Genomic DNA, 21,953 nt, shown 5'->3' with positions numbered 1-21,953 from the left:
TGGAGAGTGCTGAGAAATTCAGAAACAATGTTTAGCAAATCCGCGTCACAAATAGTAAAAAGATAAGCAACACATGGAATTAGTAATTATTAAGTACGTAAAACACAATGCTGCTATTACACTTTAAACACCCACAACGGTCTATAGTTGCTTTCAATAAACTAATTTCCAGAAATAAACTAGCTAATCGAAAACACTTCGTGTCTGATTTTGATTTTTAACTAATAAAAGTATTAACTAATAGTATTCCACTCATAACATTGCTTCATTTCGCACTTTTCAAATTTTGTTTTATTGCAATGCTGCTGGGCGATTCTTCACTTAATTGTCATTTGTGATGTGTCATGTCATGTGTAACACTAGTTTTTATACTTACACTGTAATTTAAATTCTTCTTTTTATTCAGATAGCTACAAACGTATGGAACAACTAATACCGGTACCTAACTATAGGATATTTATTGTGTAACTTTATCTGAAAACGCATAATGCAATAGTTTTTCATTATCCTTGTCTGAGCGCTATATATAGCTACAAAGGCAAGATTTCCAGCATCGTGTTCTGCTAAATCATGAAGACGATTAACATCGTCGTTGGACGAATGACTACTTCAAAGAAAGAAGAATTTTGTCATTTGACACTGAAGGAAACATGCTCATTACGAAAGTAAACAGAGCAAAGTATTACTTCTCTGAGTTTTTATGAATCGAAAATGCTGAGCAGGTTTTGCATTGCGTTCAATAATACTTACAATCTTCAACCACTTGTTTCCATAAGTTCCTTACAAAATAACAAGATATAAAATAATTTTGATGTCTGCTTCATTATATAACTAACTGTAGTTAATTAAGATGATCCAGCTTAGTGGAATTGAGAATGACACTCAAAGAATTGAAAATGACACTCAGGAAGTAAGGCAAGAAAAAAAGGATGTACAGGTCAGGCACTGCGCCAAAGTAGATGGGGCTGATAAATTTTTTGCTGACATTTCTGTATTTTAGCCTAACTTGAGGAAAATAGTCGTGGTGCCGTCTGCCTCTGCCCGGGCTATTGAATATGGTTCTCAAGACACTTAGCTACTATAACTTGTTCATTTTTAAAGATAAGACATTCAGCTGTAACTGAACGGAATATTTCAAGCAGTCTTTGCGATTTTGCAAACCACAACCACGTTCTAATAACTCAAAATAAAAATTTTTTGTATCAGTTGGAGAGAGCATACTCTTTTCTTCTTTTCAAACAAAAATTGCAGCTCGCATAATTATTATAAAAGAAATATTTCTTACATCTGAAAATAACTTAACCTTAAAAACCTTGCATAATATCATAAAATATTATTTCTTATATCCAATGCTTTGTAAATAGCTTAATTTATGTATTTTTTATATCTATTTTGTACCCTTATTTTGTTCACGTTGCGCACCTGTTCTTAAAGTGCTACTATGACGAAAGTTTTGCCTCTCATTTTTTTCATAGATTAAAAGTGTATGCAAAAAAATGTCTTCTGGCGAAATTTTATCGCAATATACTTAATGCTGCTCGAGTTACGTAGCGATAAAACTTGAACTTTAAAAGCCGCCATTAAAAGGCGCCATATTTAATTTTCAAGGAAGGTGCTTGTGACGTCATAGTCTTAACTCGCGGCTGTTTACAATATAACACAAAATACAAATAGAGATTTAAAAGGTTGTATAACTCAATTTTTTAACATCCCAACACGCTGTGTCGGGCAAGATTGCAGTAATAAAACTGATAGAAGTACAGGCATTTCTTTGCATAAAAGCCCAAATGACGAGTTTTCGAGAAGAATTTGGGTTAAATTTGTTCAGACGAAGCGCGCAAATTTTTATCCGAGCTCGCGCGAAATTCGATTTATGATTTGTTCGAATCACTTCTCGAAGATTGTTTTGAGCGTTTATTCCATTTGAGTGGTATGACTAGACGGCTCAAACCTGGTGCCGTACCTACTATTTGGAAGAAATCACCAACACCAACAACGTCAAGAGAGCGGCGTTAGCACAAGTTACAACTATTATATACTTACATATATTGCAGATGATAAATTTACACAATTTGAGGAAAGCAATAATATATCCAGGCAAACTTCGAATATATAATATACATTTATACTAAGGTTTTAAAGGAAATACAAATTGAAGTGTCTGTATCCAGCATGAACAAAGAAGATTTAAACCTACTGGCTTTATTAAAACCTAATGAAGCTGCTATTTGAAAAACAAATTCGCTCAGGCAAACTTCGTTAAAGCCAGGGTGATCCAAAATGCATTTTCTTTCATCGATTTCGTACTGATACATTTTACCACGGCATTGCTCTCTTTCCATGCAGCATCGACACTCTTGAGGGTTGACAACAAGATCCAACGAACAATGGCCACATTCACCCCTTTAATATTGGTCAAATTGTATGTTTCCATAAAGTTATCATAGCTAACGGCAGACGATTCAGATCAAACGATCTTGCAGCATGTCTTCAACCCGCCGTTCTTCTACGACTACAGCTTCGTATTCAGCAATTTCATCGGGCGAAGCAAGCGGTTCAATATTATCGGCAAATGGCAAAATTTCCGAATTAGATTCGTTCGAAGTTGCCGTCACAAATTCCGATGAAGAAACCGATGCGTTTGTCTCGATCAAAGACTCTGAGAGCGAGCTAGAACTCGATGAATTTGGCATTTGTTTGCTCTATTTATGTATTATTTTGTATACTTTCCAATGTGCGCTTCTTGCCGTGTTAAGATTATGACGTCATAGACCTTTGCTGATTGCATATATATTTTAATGGCGGACAGGAAAATTGGCCATTTCAAATGTTCATAACTCCCTCGTTATTTTATTATTTTTGCTTACATTTTACGAAAGCAATAATTGATATGTGTTTAAACTATTGAAAGCTAAAATCGATGATTTTGTGATGTTAAGTTTTCGTCATAGAAGCACTTTAAATGTAAACGATGCTCGATCGACGGGACTGCCCGCCGTCAAAACAAATGTGAACAGACGAGCTGATAACTTTAGTCATGCCAAAATTATTGTCGATTTCAGTTAAAACTATTATGTAAATGGACGATCATCATTTACAAATATGATTTCAGTTAACTTTCCAAATGGCGGTTGCCAAGTTACTTTCTAATGTTGCTAATTACATTTCCAAATATGGAATATTCGATATGAACTTGTCAACTTAATTTCACAAGTTGTGTACTTGAGTACTGAAGTTGTGAACTAAAGTTGCGAAGTACAAGCAAACGTAAAAGGTCTTTGTACCCTGTAGACATTTGACAATGAATCCGTTCAGTAAGCAAAGAAAAGCTTTACCAATAGAAGTAAGAAATGAAATACTTGAAAGGTGGTTAAATAACGAGTGTTTGACAATCATTTCGAAACAACTAAACCTACCGTATAAGACTATATCAAATTTAATAGATCTATGGGTAGACACTGGTTCTATTGCACCTCGCCAGAGCGAACGTGATGTTCGAACCACGCGTACAGATGACGTTTTACATGCACTGAATATCTAAAAATTAATAAACCATCTATTTACGCAAAAGAGATTCAGCAACACCTAGAAAATAACAAGGTTTGCCTTTCAGCAAACATGCCTAGCAGGTCATCCATTAGTAGAATTTTTAATAAAGATCTTGGTTACTCTTACAAGATAATAACTCAAATTCCTCGAGAGACAGAACGGCCGGACGTTATGGAGAAGTTAGAAGCGTACGTAGCAAATATTTCATTGATTGATTGCAACCGAATACATTTCTTTGATGAGTCGTCTGTAGTTGTTACGAGTGGCAACAGACGTCGAGGGCACAGTATGCAGGGTACTCCTGCATTTGAAATTCAACGATACGCTTTTAGTGCCACATTTACTGTAAATTTATTACGTAATGTTAACGGCGTATCGCATTATTACACTCTTAGAGGGCCGTCAAACGGATTAGAATTGCTAAAGCTTTTCCTTGCTTACTGAACGGATTCATTGCCAAATGTCTACAGGGTACAAAGACCTTTCGCGTTTGCTTGTACTTCGCAACTTTAGTTCACAATTTCAGTACTCAAGTACACAACTTGTGAACTCAAGTTGACAAGTTCATATCGAATATTCCACATTTTGAAATGTAGTTGGCAACATTAGAAAGTAACTTGGTGACCGCCATTTGAAAAGTTAACTGAAATCGACAACAATGTTGTTTTTTTCCAACTATAGTTGCCAACGAGGAGTACCCAAAATTAATTACGCTCTAGAAATTACACATTTATTATAAAATATCACTACGTTTTTATGGTTGTATTTGATTGGAGAGCAATCTCTTCTAATATCTCGACATTTGGGTACAAACAAGTCAATGATGACTAAATGAATATGCAAACGACGTAAATATATTGGAGTTATATTTAACGGACGAACGTATGTTTCGAGGGCTTTGCTGATTTGTAAATAATTGCAAAAGCTTGTTTGTTGTTGCTTTGTGAAAACTAATCAACATGTCGACAGAGGAAAGTGGCGTACATGAGGAAATTTCCGAACGTCCGTTAGATGACAACAACGAAACGTCAACATCATCTGTGAGAAGGGTTAGCTGCAATTTTTGAGCTTGCATATTGTCTATAAAGTAAACTAGAGGATTGCAACATGTATTTATTGTGTTTGACTTTGTTTGTATTCTGTTAGCCCCAGATGAGCTCGCTTCTTCAACGATTGCACGATGAACATAATACACCTGATCCAATTGCACAATTTTCCTTTACTGTTGACGAGACTGAAATAAAAGGTAATGAATTTGTATTTGAATGCCTCGGTCGCTACGCTTGTGATGTAATGGTAGGATAATATTGACGTCCCGGTTTTTTTAAACTTTAAACGATTTCCGAAAACGAGAGAAATAACTTGAATGAAAAACTCCAGATTGGGAAATGTATTTTGTATCTAGAAAATTTCAAACAATTGGCCATTGGAGTTTGTCATTTTGAATTTTTGATGTCTTGTACTCTATCGAGTATGCTTATTTGATAAAATCTTGGTTTGCCTTCTACGACGTACGATGAATTTCTGTTTTTATCTGAATTCATGTCTTGCTGTTTACTGTCGGTCGAAATCACACGCTGTAGTAATAAATTAAACAGATTTCGTAATTAAGGGAATCGAAATGTATATTGGAGTACTGTGAATTGCGAATGGCTCGCAATCTTTATATGTCAAAACCATGCAATGAAGTGTCCTTTAAGTGTTAAGCTATTGGCCTGCCTGTCTATAATTGTACAGTTTGCCGCTTGATTTACATATAGATTGCTGCGCATACTGTGTTATATATTGTTTGTTCAGTTTCTGCCCATTTATTACAACACAATATTAATTGCTTTGTCCAAACATGTATGAACTTTAGTAGTAAGGAAAAACGTTTCAGGTTGAACAATTAAACACTGTACCTACCCTGACTGTTTGAATATTTTTTGTGTCACTGAGAATAAAAACAGTTTTCTATGCAAATTATATATCAGTATTATATTTATTGTCATGCTCAAATATCATGCACACTTATTCACTGTTAATATCCATGAATTTATCCTCGGAATTATTACTAGCAGTTGCCTTTAATCTTGGCCTGAAATAAACCATCTGGATACTATGCCCCCCATCCCTCCCTTTTTTGCCAAAATATCCTCAGGTTTCAATGTGTGATCTCACATGAACCTTGTTCATTCAAACTAAAATATTTGGGGTTCCTAAAAATATAATGATTTTATGCTTGTGTTAGAGGTTTGTAGTTAAATTTTTTAGCATATTTAATGAAAATTCCAGTGCGAAATCATGGTTATTACGTGCGTAATAAGATATACATGGCAGGAACTGGCAATTTATTGGATTCACTGTATAGTCACTGCACTCTAATAAGATAAAGATAAAAATAAAGAGGTTTTAATTTTGAAGTAGGAGTGTATTTTATGTAGCGATAGCGATATAAAGGCCAATTCACACGATCCGATCATGATCTGATCTGTCTGATCCGGTTGGCTCAGCTTAGACTTTTGTTTCCTTGTTCAAATATGACGCTCCGATAATTTGTTGCCAATTTATGTTCTTTTGGAAATTAATAGTTGAGGGTGGAGCTCTTTGTTCTATCCATATTTCATTCATCAATATATTTTACTTATTTAGTTTTTGTTCTTGTTTCCATCCAAGTCTTTTCAAATCTAATTTTTCGCACCACACCAAATTTAGAAAGTATGGAGGATGAGAAGTTTGTAAATAATCGGCTTGCTTTGATTTTGTCAGATAAAAATAAAGCAAGTTCTATTTCCATACGATTTTTTAGACGTACGGTACGGAGGCTCATTCTATGTTTTCAATCGAATTCGACAAATCGGATCTTTTGAACGGGCCTTGATTTCAATGAATAACAAATGCGTGCGATATTCGATTGATTCGACTGATTAGTTCATGTTTTAAAAAATTAATGTGAGGGTCCAATGGGAAACAAAAACTGCCCACTTGTCTGCTGCGAGTTCATTTATCGAAGTCTATAAGACCCAGTCCACACTATTGCGTTTTCGTTTGAAAACGCTTACATTTTCAGAGGGAGATAGAGGGGGGTGGGGCGGATTATATTAATTGAAAAGGAAAAAAGCGATCTTTTTTGTGTCAAAAATAATGATGTGTTAAACCGGTCTGATGTGACATTTACGTAGTTTTGAATATGAGCATTATATGACAACTATGCGCAATTTTTTGTTCCTTATGAAACTTGCAGGAAATCGTATCAAGATTTTAAGTGGATTTTGATCAGTGGTTTGAGTTTGTGCGATAAATAATTCGATGTACTATGTTGGCGTTTGAGTTCGTTGATGATTGAATTTGGTTTATCAATAGTTTATTAATGATTGAATTTGGTTCATTAATATTTTATTGATGATCGAATTTATTTCATCAATAGTTTATTGATGATTGAATTTGGTTCATCAATAGTTTATTGATGATTGAATTTGGTTTATGAATAGTTTATTGATGATCTAATTTATTTCATGAATAGTTTATTGACGATTGAATTTGGTTCATTAATAGTTTATTGATGAATGAATTTAAGACAGAGTTAGGACAACCTTTCCACGGCATAAATTTTTTAATGTTTTTACTCGGTTATCGAATGATGTCACTACCCACATATAATGGACCTTTTCTGCGGTGTTTGTTTCTCGTTATACTTCAAAAAATATCGGCTAGCAATGGATTTTATAACACCCATGCATCACATTTACAAAACTATCCTTTTCTAGGATGTTTCTTTGCTCAGGTGTCAAAGAAATAGGTCTACTGTCAAAGTTGACAGACCGCAGCTGAAGATTATTTTCAAGACATACCTCATTAATACTTAATAATAACACGTGATAGTTTAAGAACCCGACCTTCTCTATCAGGAATTAATGACGGAACACATAGACACAGGAGCAAACAAAAAACGTAGCACTGTCTTCATGGGTTGATATGTCGATGTATTTTGTGCTTTGTATTTTTGTGAGTTTCCCTACACCCAAGCTTGCTGGCCCCAATGAGTTGTTGAAGTCTTGAACAACACTAGAATGAACTGATAACTATTATGTTACTAATGGAACATTTTAGATCAAAAAATGGCGATAATAAAAATGCTTGGTCCAAGATATTAGTTTCCCTGATAGGTTTGATAACATTCTTTAGGCGAAACAAAGAACACAATGCGTTAGTTGAAAGGGGACTTGCGCAGATTTGCGTTAGGAAGCTAGATCCTATAGATTTCGGATAGAAAGCTAAATCCTATAGATATGGAATAGGAATTGATTGTTGGCTTAGGGAGAGGGAGGGAGTTGTTTACTGCGTGCAATCTATTGGAGTTTGCATACTTTTGGTTGCTTTAAAAGAAAACTGTTATCTTAGAAATTAGACAAACCTTAGAATTTACATTATTCAGCAACAATCGAGCCCCAAATACCAGTAGGAGGTGTGCCACCATTTCTCTGGGAGTGAGAGAACAATGGAATGTTTGCCATGTTGTAGCTTATTTGCAGTGTAAATAAGGAAATTCCTTTATTAAAACAATCCAAAATGGCGGTCATGACGTAGCTTGCACATCAAACGTAAACGCAACTGCATGGATACTGAAAAAACGTACACACGATCAGAAGGTGTGTTAAATTTCCAAATCGTTTGTGCTTGCTACAATTTATGCAATACATGCACGGTAGCTGACAACAATTTATGCATGCGTGGGCAGATCATAGTGATTGGCGTTGAAATTATTACACTTCCCTACTATAACTTGTTCAATTTTAAAGATAAGACATTCAGCTGTAACTGAACGGAATATTTCAAGCAGTCTTTGCGGATTTGCCAACCACAACCACGTTCTAATAACTCAAAATGAAAATTTTTTGTATCAGTTGAAGTTGGAGAGAGCATACTCTTTTCCTCTTTTCAAACAAAAATTGCAGGTCACATAACTATTATAAAAGAAATATTTCTTACATCTGAAAATAACTTAACCTTAAAAACCTTGCATAGTATCATAAAATATTATTTCTTATATCCAATGCTTTGTAAATAGCTTAATTTATGAATTTTTTATATCTATTTTATAGCCTTATTTTGTTCACGTAGCGCACCTGTTCTTATTGTTGATTTTAGTTACCTTTTCAAATGGCAGTTGCCAAGTTACTTTCTAATGTTGCCAATTACATTTCCAAACATGGAATATTCGATACGAACTTGTCAACTTCAGTTGACAAGTTGTGTAATTGAGTACTGAAGTTGTGTACTTGAGTACTGAAGTTGTGAACTAAAGTTGCGAAGTACTGGCAAACGCGAAAGGTCTTTGTACCCTGTAGACATTTGGCGATGAATCCGTTCAGTAAGCAAGGAAAAGCTTTACCAATAGAAGTAAGAAATGAAATACTTGAAATGTGGTTAAATAACGAGTGTTTGACAAACATTTCGAAACAACTAAATCTACCGTATGAGACTATATCAAATATAATAGATCTATGGGTAGACACTGGTTTTATTGCACCTCGCCAGAGGGAACGTGATGTTCAAACCACGTGTACAGATGGATCGTGACTAAAACACCACACGAGTACATACGAGTACATACGAGTAACATACGAGTACATACGAGTAACATACGAGTACATACGAGTGACATACGACTATTTTCTGGTCAACAAATGAGAAACAACACAATTTCTTCAATACATTGATATTTGCGTTTATTTTTCCTTGTATTTGTGTGGACTTTGGGGCAACCATTTGATGGATTTAAATGCTGAAAAGGTATTTTACTTTCATACTACATTCATTTGTATGTTTTAGTTTAATTTGTTAGAGATATTTTGTCGATGCGATTTGCCAGTATTTGAGCGCTTTTTGACACACTTCCTCCTAGGAAATACATATTTATGAAAGCGATTAAATAAACAACGTATAAATAATGCTTTCAAAACGTGCTATATGAAATAAATGCACATTATATATATTTGAATTAAATGAGAGTTGCACTGTGTTACGTATATATATCATATTATGTGTACAATTTCAGCTTACTTTTAATGTTTTTAAAGTTCTAGCTGATATAATTCAGTCTTTTAACTGCAAAATCAGTATCTTAAAGACCAAAATGAATGTATAATTGCTTTCATAAATATGTATTTCCTAGGTGAAAGTGTGTCAAAAAGCGCTCAAGTACTGGCAAATCGCATCGACAAAATATCCATAACAAATTCAACTAAAACATACAAATGAATGTAGTATGAAAGTAAAATACCTTTTCAGCATTTAAATCCATCAAATGGTTGCCCCAAAGTCCACACAAATACAAGGAAAAATAAACGCAAATATCAATGTATTGAAGAAATTGTGTTGTTTCTCATTTGTTGACCAGAAAATAGTCGTATGTCACTCGTATGTACTCGTATGTTACTCGTATGTACTCGTATGTTACTCGTATGTACTCGTATGTACTCGTATGTACTCGTGTGGTGTTTTAGTCACGATCGTTTACAACTTCAGTATTGAAGTAAACAATTTCAATACTCAAGTACACAACTTGTCAACTCAAGTTGACAAGTTCATATCGAATATTCCATATTTGGAAATGTAACTGACAACATTAGAAAGTAACTTGGCAACCGCCATTTGAAAAGTTAACTGAAATCGACAATAAGTGTAAGCGATGCTCGATCGACGGGACTGCCCGCCGTCAAAACAAATGTCAACAGATGAGCAAATAACCTTAGTTATGCAAAAATTAATATTGTTATTTTCCAACTATAGCTGCCAACGGGGAGTATCTAAAATTAAATTACGCTCTAGAAATTACACATTTATTATAAAATATTACTACGTTTTTATGGTTATATTTGATTGGAGAGCAATCTCTTCTAATATCTCGACATTTGGGTACAAACAAGTCAATGATGACTAAATGAATATGCAAACGACGTAAATATATTGGAGTTATATTTAACGGACGAACGTATGTTTCGAGGGCTTTGCTGATTTGTAAATAATTGCAAAAGCATGTCGACAGAGGAAAGTGGCGTGCAAGAGGAAATTTCCGAACGTCCGTTAGATGACAACAACGAAACGCCAACATCGTCTTTGAGAAGGGTTAGCTGCAATTTTTGAGCTTGCATACTGTCTATAAAGTAAACTAGAGGATTGCAACATGTATTTATTGTGTTTGACTTTGTTTGTATGCTGTTAGCCCCGGACGAGCTCGCTTCTTCAACGATTGCACGATGAACATAATACACCTGATCCAATTGCACAATTTTCTTTTACTGTTGACGAGACTGAAATAAAAGGTAATGAATTTGTATTTGAATGCCTCGGTCGTTACGCTTGTGATGTAATGGTAGGATAATATTGACGTCCCGGCTTTTTTAAACTTTAAACGATTTCCGAAAACGAGAGAAATAACTTGAATGAAAAACTCCAAATTGGGAAATGTATTTTGTATCTAGAAAATTTCAAACAATTGGCCATTGGAGTTTGTCATTTTGAATTTTTGATGTCTTGTACTCTATCGAGTATGCTTATTTGATAAAATCTTGGTTTGCCTTCTACGACGTACGATGAATTTCTGTTTTTATCTGAATTCATGTCTTGCTGTTTACTGTCGGTCGAAATCACACGCTGTAGTAATAAATTAAACAGATTTCGTAATTAAGGGAATCGCATTATCAAAATGTATATTGGAGTACTGTGAATTGCGAATGGCTCGCAATCTTTATATGTCAAAACCATGCAATGAAGTGTCTTTAAGTGTTAAGCTATTGGCCTGCCTGTCTGTAATTGTACAGTTTGCCGCTTGATTTACATATAGATTGCTGCGCATACTGTGTTATATATTGTGTTTGTTCAGCTTCTGCCCATTTATTACAACACAATATTAATTGCTTTGTCCAAACATGTAGAACTTTAGTAGTAAGGAAAAACGTTTCAGGTTGAACAATTAAACACTGTACTGTACCTACCCTGACTGTATTGAAAATTTTTTTGTGTCACTGAGAATGAAAACAGTTTTCTATGCAAATTATATATCAGTATTATATTTATTGTCATGCTCAAATATCATGCACACTTATTCACTGTTAATATTCCATGAATTTATCCTCGGATTTATTACTAGCAAGAGCTAGTTGCCTTTAATCTTGGCATGAAATAAACCATCTGGATACTATGCCCCCATCCCTCCCTTTTTTGATTCAACATTTTAAGTGCCAAAATATCCTCATGTTTCAATGTGTCATCTCACATGAACCTTGTTTCTTCAAACTAAAACATTTGGAGTTCCTGAAAATATAATGATTTTATGCTTGTGTTAGAGGTTTGTGGTTAAAATTTTTAGCATATTTAATAAAAAATTCCAGTGCGAAATCATGGTTATTACGTGCGTAATAAGATATACATGGCACGAACTGGCAATTTATTGGATTCACTGTATAGTCACTGCACTCTAATAAGATAAAGATAACCTTAGGACAACCTTTCCACGGCATAAATTTTTTAATGTTTTTACTCGGTTATCGAATGATGTCACTACCCACATACAATGGACTTTTTCTGCGGTGTTTGTTTCTCGTTATACTTCAAAAAATATCGGCTAGTAATGGATTTTATAACACCCATGCATCCCATTTACAAAACCACCCTTTTCTAGGATGTTTCTTTGCTCAGGTGTCAAAGAAATAGGTCTACTGTCAAAGTTGACAGACCGCAGCTGAAGATTATTTCCAAGACATACCTCATTAACACTTAATAACAACACGTGATAGTTTAAGAACCCGACCTTCTCTATCAGGAATTAATGACGGAGCACATAGACACAGGAGCAAACAAAAAACGTAGCACTGGCTTCATGGGTTGATATGTCTATGTATTTTGTGGTTTGTATTTTTGTGAGTTTCCGTTCCCCCAAGCTTGCTATCCCCAATGATTTGTTGAAGTCTTGAACAACACTAGAATGAACTGATAACTATTATGTTACTAATGGGAAAATTTTAGATTAAAAAAATGGCGGTAATAAAAATGCTTGGTCCAAGATATTAGCTTCCCTGATAGGTTTGGTAACATTCTTTAGGCGAAACAAAGAAGACAAATGCGTTAGTTGAAAGGGGGCTTGCGCAGATTTGCGTTAGGAAGCTAGATCCTATAGATTTCGGATAGAAAGCTAAATCCTATAGATATGGGATAGGAATTGATTGTTGGCTTAGGGAGAAGGAGGGAGTTGTTTATTGCGTACAATCTATCGGAGTTTGCATACTTTTTGTTGCTTCAAAAGAAAACTGTTATCTTAGAAATTAGACAACCCTTAGAATTTACATTATTCAGCAACAATCTAGCCCCAAATACCTGTAGGAGGTGTGCACCATTTCTCTGGGAGTGAGAGAACAATGGAGTGTTTGCCATGTTGGAGTTTATTTGCAGTGTAAATAAGGAAATTCTTTTATTGAAACAATTCAAAATGGCGGTCATGACGTAGCTTGCACATCAAACGTAAACGCAACTGCATGGATACTGAAAAAACGTACACACGATCAGAAGGTGTGTTAAATTTGCAAATCGTTTGTGCTTGCTACAATTTATGCAATACATGCACGGTAGCTGACAACAATTTATGCATGCGTGGGCAGATCATAGTGATTGGCGTTGAAATTATTACAATACGACAATTTCTAAATGCGTCTTTCTTATGCAGCTCTGTCATCTTTCAATGACAGAGCTGCGTGTTCAACGGGCGCACGATGACGTGCGTTTCGTCACATCCGTCATTAATGAGCTATTTTGTTCGTGATTATTTTATTAGCTAAATCGTTTTGCCATGCGTGAAGGTTGTTCAAGTGTAATTAGTTCCTGGTGATTGTGAAAATAATCCCCGTGGTGGCTTAGAACCTTACAGCGATTTTCATTTGCTGCGACAAATATTTTATGTCGAAGCTTGTGAGCGTTTGGGAATGTTCACCTAACATTAATCATAGTCTCGCAGAATGTCCGACATTTAAAAAAAACAATTGCCTATCATAAAATTCTAAGCTTAGATTATTTTGAAATTGACTGTAGTAAATTGCAATTTTTGCAATGTCAATGTTATTTAGCTTTGGAACAATGTTAATTATAATAAAGTGCGACTGCTCACTTCCATTCGCTAGTGTATGGGAACCAATGGGAACCAATGAATTGTTTGACAAAAAATACGCAATATCCGGTGATACTCTCGTGAAGAGTAGTTCCTATCATGTTTTATTGTAAACGTGTGTAGCGTCAAGCACTGTTTTGACTTTCGCCATCTACAATGTAAACTGTTACAATAGAATTTTTTCATAACAGAACGTTCATGCAGGCCGACCTATATCATAGTGACTTTAAATGTCAAGGAATAGATGATATTGATATAAACGGTAGAACGAGATTCACCGATCGTGACTAAAACACCACACGAGTACATACGAGTACATAGGAGTACATAGTAGTACATACGACTGACATACGAGTACATACGACTGACATACGAGTACATACGTGTAACATACGACTACATACTAGTCACAAGTATATATATATATATAAAATGAACTAAAATAAAATGGACAATTGTTTGCTGTCGCTACTCGGAGTTTCACGCCGATCTTCAGGCAACCGATGTAAACGGTAGGACGAGATTCACGAACTAACTACCAAGCCATAGTTGCAGTGCTTTTGTGCGCGAGCGAATATCGTAAAAGTTGTAATTGCCTTTCTTCGGTATTGTTTCTTCGTGAAGTTGGAATTGGTTCAAATTGTGATAATATTTGTATATTTAGATCATCGACAAGTTTATGTTGGAGTTCATATACCAATAAAGCCTTCTCGGGCCCATAGAAGTCACCATCGTCGAAGTCATCGTTATCCATCAACAAGCAAGAACAAACCGGGACGTCAAAGCAATCCTAAGACGAAAACCCCAAATGGAACTGCTGGTAAGGGATATAATTACATATATAAACATTTTTTCTCTGGAGGTAGCGAAAAAATCACCAAAACTACAATTTAATCCCCCGAAGAGTGAGCAATCACAAAACAGGCTTGTCGGGATGAAATCGTAGTTATTGTGATTTTTTATACTACCTCTTTGTTTACGCTCAGCGCACACTAATCGAGCACTGTTAATACGGAGAATCCAAACATTAAAGCTTCCTAAACATTTTTTTATGTTTTTTTATCATTGCATGTGTACGTATATTGTGCAGATTTCGGTCTATATTGATATTCACAAAGTTGTTTAGTATTATTTAGTCTGAACATGCCATAATTAAATAGCCTTGTAATGTTATGAACTGTGACGACCTTGTCATTCAGTGTGATTGTTGACCCAATGTAGAAGAGATTGTTCATTGCTTTATATTTGCCAGAAAATTAAAAAGTGTGAATTTTCTTGCTCTTCTGAGGCGATAGATTTTGCTTTCTTGCGGAGCCAAACTTTCTTTCTAATGTGATCTAACTGATCTTTCTTCTCTTCATGTAATTTCTTTCTTTCTTTGTTTTTAATAAAATCGATTTGTGGAAAATAAAAATTTTAACCAGTTTTCTTGTGATTTGTATTCCAGCTAGGTGTTCAATATTCTATGCAAATTGTACTGTTGAGATAGAATTTTATTAAATTGTATCAAGTATACATGAATGTCCCATTTTGCAGTCCATTGTATTTATGCATTGGAGCATATCCTTCATTTTTTTTTATATCTAATGATTATTTATGCACCATATTCATTAAGTTTATGTAAATGTAAGAATGTAAAACTCTGTCTTTTGTGAGCAATCCAAAGGTTTGGGCTAAATTTTCAAAAATGTTGATTGTGAAATTGCTCAGCTATAAAATTTTGCTTGTTTTTGTGATTTAAATTAATCATATCATCATAGCTAAAGCAGCATATAATTTTGGCATTTTGTGTGTTCAACGGGGACTTAATTCTAAGTCCTGCGAGAACGAGACCAAAATTCTTGCAGCGCTGGTTGAACATTCACAATTCAGATTGTCAAATAACCCAGCAGTTGAGTGATACAAGCAGGGATTACACACAATACTATGACGTAAGAACCAGATAACAAATAAGGCTAACATGACAGTTACTCCTCATTGGACTCTGGAGATGACTACCACTAAGGTTGTCGAAACGTCAGTCAACAACAACAAAAACAGTCATTCTCAGGACTATACCAACCTGGATGATCTACATTGAGAAACATTATTTTATGTCTTGGCCTAAACAATGCACAAATGGCACATTGCACACTGTAATTTGCGCACTTGCTCACTGTTAATATTCACACCCTTGGACAGTGTTATTTATATGAGAGCATAAAGAAATTATTGAACAACACAGCAAAGCAGTAGCTCAGTAGCTCCAAATAATAATAAATTTGAAATTATATTTAAAGAAAGAGAAACTGCTACACTTTGACTTCAAATACAAACAAAAGAGTGAGGACATTAGAAAGATTACATATTTTTATGCAAAAGATAGTTTTTATTCCATTAGATGAACTTTTGTTATACCTGTATCCAGAAAAGTTTCATATTGTCTTGATTGAACTTTATTTTTACTTGTAATATGCTGCAATGAGGGAAGTGTTTATTTGTCACTTAATTTGTTAAAAGAATAAAAAGCAGGTTCATTGTTGATGCAATTCAGTGTTTAGTAAAAAAGCTGTACTCATGCAATTATACATTCAGTTACACCATGGTATGTATAATTTATCTTTGCAGTATTAATTTCTACCGGAACATAAATTCAGATAGAGTTACATGCACATGTTGTAATAAATGAGATTCTCACCATGTTTTGACAATGGCATCAGGTTTAACTTGAGTGATTTCACAAGAGCAGTTCAAAAAATATTTATTTAGCTCTTTGGGACTGAGTGTATTTGTTTTTTTATTTTTATGCTCAATGACCTTTAAATCCAACTTTTGTCAGGTCATCAACCGCCAGCGGAAAGGGTACGTTTCATCCTTGGTGGAGAGGAAAATGACGTTGAACATGAAATATTCTCTGAATTGCATGAATTAAATGGTGAAGAAAGTGAAAATGCAGAGTGGAAGCAAATGGCAAGATGGCTGAAATTTGAAGAAGATGTTGAGGAAGGTGGTGATCGATGGAGTAAACCGCATGTGGCAACACTTTCATTGTACAGTTTGTTTGAACTGCGCAGCTGTGTACTCAATGGAACTGTTCTTCTTGATTTGAATGCTAGCCTTCTCACACAGATTGCAGGTAAAGTTTATCTATTCGATGTGGACTTAGATTGCGAATTGATTTTTATACCGACAACACTGTTGGAATCTTTTCAACTTTGCTTTTTATAACTTTTGGTGAGAACATGTTTTGATGTACTTTATTTTTACCTGAAATGCCTGAAACATAAAGTGTTTTATTATTTGCCACTTCCATATAGATGGTGGTTTGTTTTTTGTATGAAAATTGTTGCTTACAAACTCCTTAAGTAGTCAAATAGAGACTTGTCATGGTAGCATATTTAAAACTTATTTTAAAAAGAGTAAATACCATGGTGAATGGTCAAAATAGTAACGTAATAGTTCTTAAGAGAACTGTTTAAAACCAGAACACTAATCTAACAATTCTAAATAAATTTTATAAAAATTATTAAATCCTTAGTGGGTCATTCCATGTGAAATCAACAAATAGAAATTCAAAATGTCACCCACCCATCCCAGATTTTAACCAAAATTGCACCAATTGGAGGTATAAGTGAGATATGAAATCACACCAAATTTGAGCTCAATATCTTTATTTGTTCCTGAGATATCGGTTTTTCAATTTTCCACCAATGTCGGTGTCGGTTATAGCATTCTTTATAAGTGGTACACAAAAATGTATGGTATTTCAACTGTCGTTTCCTATCCTTTAACTCTATAGACAAGAAAACTGGTGATATACCATTTTAAGACATGCTGAATCAGAATATGAGGTCAAAAATATCATTACTTGAAAAGAAATGCATATTTTCTATGTTAAACAATGGTATATATATATCCCGAAACCATAAAAAGGATCAAATTACAAACCAAAAATTACCCATGTTGGCAATGTAGGACCAAACCCATTTTTTGGTGTGGTATATGAATATATAATGAGGATTAATTTCACCAAGTTTTGGCTTGGTGTCTCTTCTACTTGCTGAAAAATATGCCAACAAATTTATGGTTGAGATCCTATGTAAATTCTTAATTTTATGGAACTGTCATATCCAGCATTTGCAATCATCACCTTTAGAAGTTGTTATTTGATGTTCAATAATGTTAATATATTGTTCAGTACTGTACTGTACTTTTCAAGTTATGTTACATGCTATCTGAGTTATTCAGCAAGTGCTTGTTCAATTGTGGATATGTCTTTGTCACTCAACTTGTATTGTCTTCCTGTTACTGTTACTGGTGCCTCAATGATGCACACCACATTCATAATTGGTACAAAACATACATCATCTTTCCTTGGCCAGGAGAAGGATCTTGCTGGGTAGCTTGGATGCATAAACTTGACTTGAACATCATCATTTTCCTTATCTACTACATCAACAAGTCCAACCCAAAGTTTCTCATCATACGAGCAAACAATAAAGTCAGACATGTTTGGATCTGCCAGCTTCACTAAGTTTGTCTTCCCCACCACTAGATTAAACTCTAAGGCATACAATTCATCTTCCGAAACACGTTTAGCAGCCATAACACTTTCAGAGAGGGGAGTAAAGTGATGAATGCCTCTTGTGCCAGGAAGAGTAGTTGCAGTGCTATACCTTGTCTCCAACATGCTCCTGATAGGAACCATCTCCTCTGCTGAAATAAAGATAACATGAACACCTTTGACTTCTTCATTACAGTACTCGAAAACTTGTTTTGCTGTCAGAATGGGATGCGAGTGAGTTCTTTGTAGACTGGCTCTTGCTGTCAATCGTTTCAACGTACCTCCAATGCCATCGCACGGAGATTTGCCATGGCTTGTAGCGAAGAATGACCATTCACATTTCACATTGAAGTCCTTTTCGTGAAGGCACAAGTTGATAAAGTTCTTATAGTTCTTATATTGTCCTGCACAGCCATCGCTGAAATAATGCACCATACTCAGTGTTGTGAAAATCTCATCCTTAATATAATGAACAGTTTGTTTCATGACTTCATAAACAAAGCATGTATCATGATTCAAGTCATCTGAGATGAAACAAAGAGATTTCTCCATAAGTTTATTGTCTTTTATGTAATACAACACAATTGGATGGAGGGTGCACGACTGCTTGTTCCAATGAAATCCTTGAATTTCATCTTGAATTACGAATTGGTAATTCTCAGCAAAATCTCCCAAAACAATTACCTCGTTTTTTTTTAGTTCTTCCTTACATTTTTTAAGATATTTTGCCTGTGCTTTAGCAATGTAGGAATGGGCTGTGAGGGTGTTAAGTTTCTCAACAAGGAGGGAGATAAAATCCTCAACTGGCATGATCTGCTGGACCAGCTCCGAGCGATCGACATTTGTCCACTGTTGAAACTGTATGGTGCATGGGTCATTCTCATCATCAATTTCAGGTTGAAGCTGCTCTAAAAGGTAGTTCTCCAAATCTTGAGTGTCAGGCGGGCAGTTGGGACAACGGTGAATCATACACTGCTTAGAATCTCTGCAGCATACTATCATGTTCATGAGCTCATGGTGATCCTTGTCAAAATTCACAGCGCTCAGCATCAGAACAACATTTTGGTGAATTGTGCACACACAAACGAATGAGTTCCTGAACAACCAACCAAAACACACCATTTTGGCCTCAAACTACAAAACTTCGAAAATCCTACTTTTATATCTGGATACTTCTCTTTGAATGCAGCATATAATTCTTTCAAGTCACAAAGGAGAAGGCGTTTCTGCTTGTGGACATTCCTTGCAATACTGACACAATCCTTTTTACCCGGCATAAGTCTACTGTATTCATCATCACAGTAGAAATCAGCAACACATCTTTTTGTTTCTTCTGATAAACCTTTTCCTTTCTTTGGCCCTGGTAACTCCAGAATGCCCTTTTCTTTTACCAATTTCCTTGATTGCCTGACCATATAAGCAGAAACATTAAATTCATTTTTCGTTTTTTCAATCGACCACGAAGGTGGTGCAATGGTTAGTATTTGGACTTTCTGTTGTCGGTTACAAGACTGCATTTTGCTTTTCATTAGATCGACAAGACAATCTAAGTTGTCTGCTTTTTCCTTCAGTTGATCGTAATTGTCAGGTTGGCTGCTTTCTGATGGGTCTAGATTTTCAGAACTAACACCAATTACTTTTGCAACTAGTTTTGAGCAGTAGATTCTTGTTCTTTAAGTTTATCTCGAAACTGTTGGAGTTTTCGTTTACCCAAAGTAACTTTGGAATGAGAAGGAACGCCATGTAACTTTATTGGGCTCAAATCCACCTCTTTAAAACTTGTGTCAAGCTCATGTCTGCTGACAGTCATTTCTTCTCTGTATCTACAGGACATGGTTTCTTTATCACTTTCGCTATCTGTCTGTGAATCTGGTTCAACTGGACAGAGCTCATCCATCTTATTTGTTGCAGCCTCCAATTTTCTAGTAAGTTCCTTGCGACAAGTTGGGCAGATCTTCTTCCCAGGAATGACAGATATGTTGATGCTATTAAAATCCTCAGCAATGTTCAGAGACACCTCCCGCAGTGAACCTTTGACTGGTTTTTGGTGCTTATTAAATGGGTTGCAGCAGCTTCTTTGATGGGATGAATATCTTTTAAGAATTAACTGCTCATGATGGAGACAAATTTCACGATCAGGGCTGGTTGAAATTCCTGTTCTCATTGATATCAATTTAACCTGCTCTGCTGTTAGATCACTGAACGATCTTAGGTCAGTTGACCGGGTATGAACAGCTAAGTGACACTCTTCTTCAAGGTGATTTCCGATAGAACACTTCTTCAACTTTTCTGTTGAAGACATTCTTTATTGTAAGAGAAAATAGAGACTTGAGAGTAAACTAATGTAACGTTGGGCCGTAGAACGGTTAGATTTGGATCAGCATGTCCCTCGGTATATGCACTTGCGCCATGAAATCATACACTTGCCACGTATCGTTATTATTATTGCACTATATTTAATCATACGAGTTTACACTGAATGAACGCTATGCTCTATTCATCTCTTGTCTCCTATTCTATATTTTGTCGTGCATTTATATAGTAACTAAAGGGAGTGTTCTCCGTCATATCCTGCACGTAATAGTGGGATGACTTAGTTCCTTCTAAGCGCGTTATAGTGCTTTCATGCTTTGTGGTCGGGCTTGTGTGGTTAGCTTGTAGCGCGTTGTTGTGCTTACTCACATCGTATATTCGTTGACGCACAACAACTATGACTCAGTTTGATTCGTCGCTACACTAAATAGTGATTGTAGAGCAGCAAACGAGTAAAACACGTGTAATAAAGTTTTGGATTGTGAAACTTCGAACACTTGTGTCAGTGATTTGTATTTAATTGCGATATACTTAAAACCATGACCAGACGACAATTTAAAGAAGTATAATATAAAACAGACAGACTGAGGATGACTTTAAATTAAAGTCGAAAATTTACAGTTTACTTCTGGTCTTGTTTTGATTTATATTTTGCAATCTCAAGATGTCTTGTTTCTTCGGAATTTGTTTTATATTATGCGATATACTTCATGTATGAAAGTTATTGTGTACAAGCATGCAGAGATTAAAAGAAAAACCACTGAAATGTTACAAAAAAACAGATTTTTTGCCATATTCCAGCAGAATTTTCAGGAAATTTCAACACTATCTTTTTGGCGAATTTCTCAGTAAGTAGAAGAGACACCAAGCCAAAACTTGGTGAAATTAATCCTCATTATATATTCATATACCACACCAAAAATGGGTTTGGTCCTACATTGCCAACATGGGTAATTTTTGGTTTGTAATTTGATCCTTTTTATGGTTTCGGGATATATATATACCATTGTTTAACATAGAAAATATGCATCTCTTTTCAAGTAATGATATTTTTGACCTCATATTCTGATTCAGCATGTCTTAAAATGGTATATCACCAGTTTTCTTGTCTATAGAGTTAAAGGATAGGAAACGACAGTTGAAATACCATACATTTTTGTGTAGCACTTATAAAGAATGCTATAACCGACACCGATATTGGTGGAAAATTGAAAAACCGATATCTCAGGAACAAAAAGAGATATTGAGCTCAAATTTGGTGTGATTTCATATCTCACTTATACCTCCAATTGGTGCAATTTTGGTTAAAATCTGGGATGGGTGGGTGACATGCATTTGTTGATTTCACATGGAATGACCCTAGTGTTCAACAGGGGCTGTTCGTACGAGCCCGGCTAACCGTCATTTAAT

At 35.2% G+C, this 21,953-nt stretch overlaps 1 protein-coding gene across 4 annotated transcripts in view; it reads left to right on the top strand.

Moving 5' to 3' along the window:
* Positions 1–4,449: 4,449 nt before the first annotated feature.
* LOC124455416 (sodium bicarbonate cotransporter 3-like) overlaps positions 4,450–21,953 on the top strand; it is a 29,675-nt gene continuing 12,171 nt past the window's right edge. The window contains exons 1-4 of one of the 4 annotated variants that reach the window (XM_047006059.1): positions 4,450–4,598; positions 4,696–4,795; positions 14,352–14,507; positions 16,506–16,802. In XM_047006059.1, coding sequence (XP_046862015.1) covers positions 4,509–4,598; positions 4,696–4,795; positions 14,352–14,507; positions 16,506–16,802 — 643 coding nt within the window. In that variant the 5' untranslated portion in view covers positions 4,450–4,508. Of the gene's footprint in view, positions 4,599–4,695; positions 4,796–10,516; positions 10,657–10,753; positions 10,854–13,868; positions 13,950–14,351; positions 14,508–16,505; positions 16,803–21,953 lie in introns of those variants that run through there. The other 3 variants (XM_047006060.1, XM_047006058.1, XM_047006061.1) reach the window with 3 other exon arrangements.

Source organism: Xenia sp. Carnegie-2017, unplaced genomic scaffold, assembly GCF_021976095.1.
Source record: "Xenia sp. Carnegie-2017 unplaced genomic scaffold, XeniaSp_v1 HiC_scaffold_4, whole genome shotgun sequence".
NCBI lineage: Eukaryota > Metazoa > Cnidaria > Anthozoa > Malacalcyonacea > Xeniidae > Xenia > Xenia sp. Carnegie-2017.
This window is presented reverse-complemented; position numbering and strand designations above follow the sequence as displayed.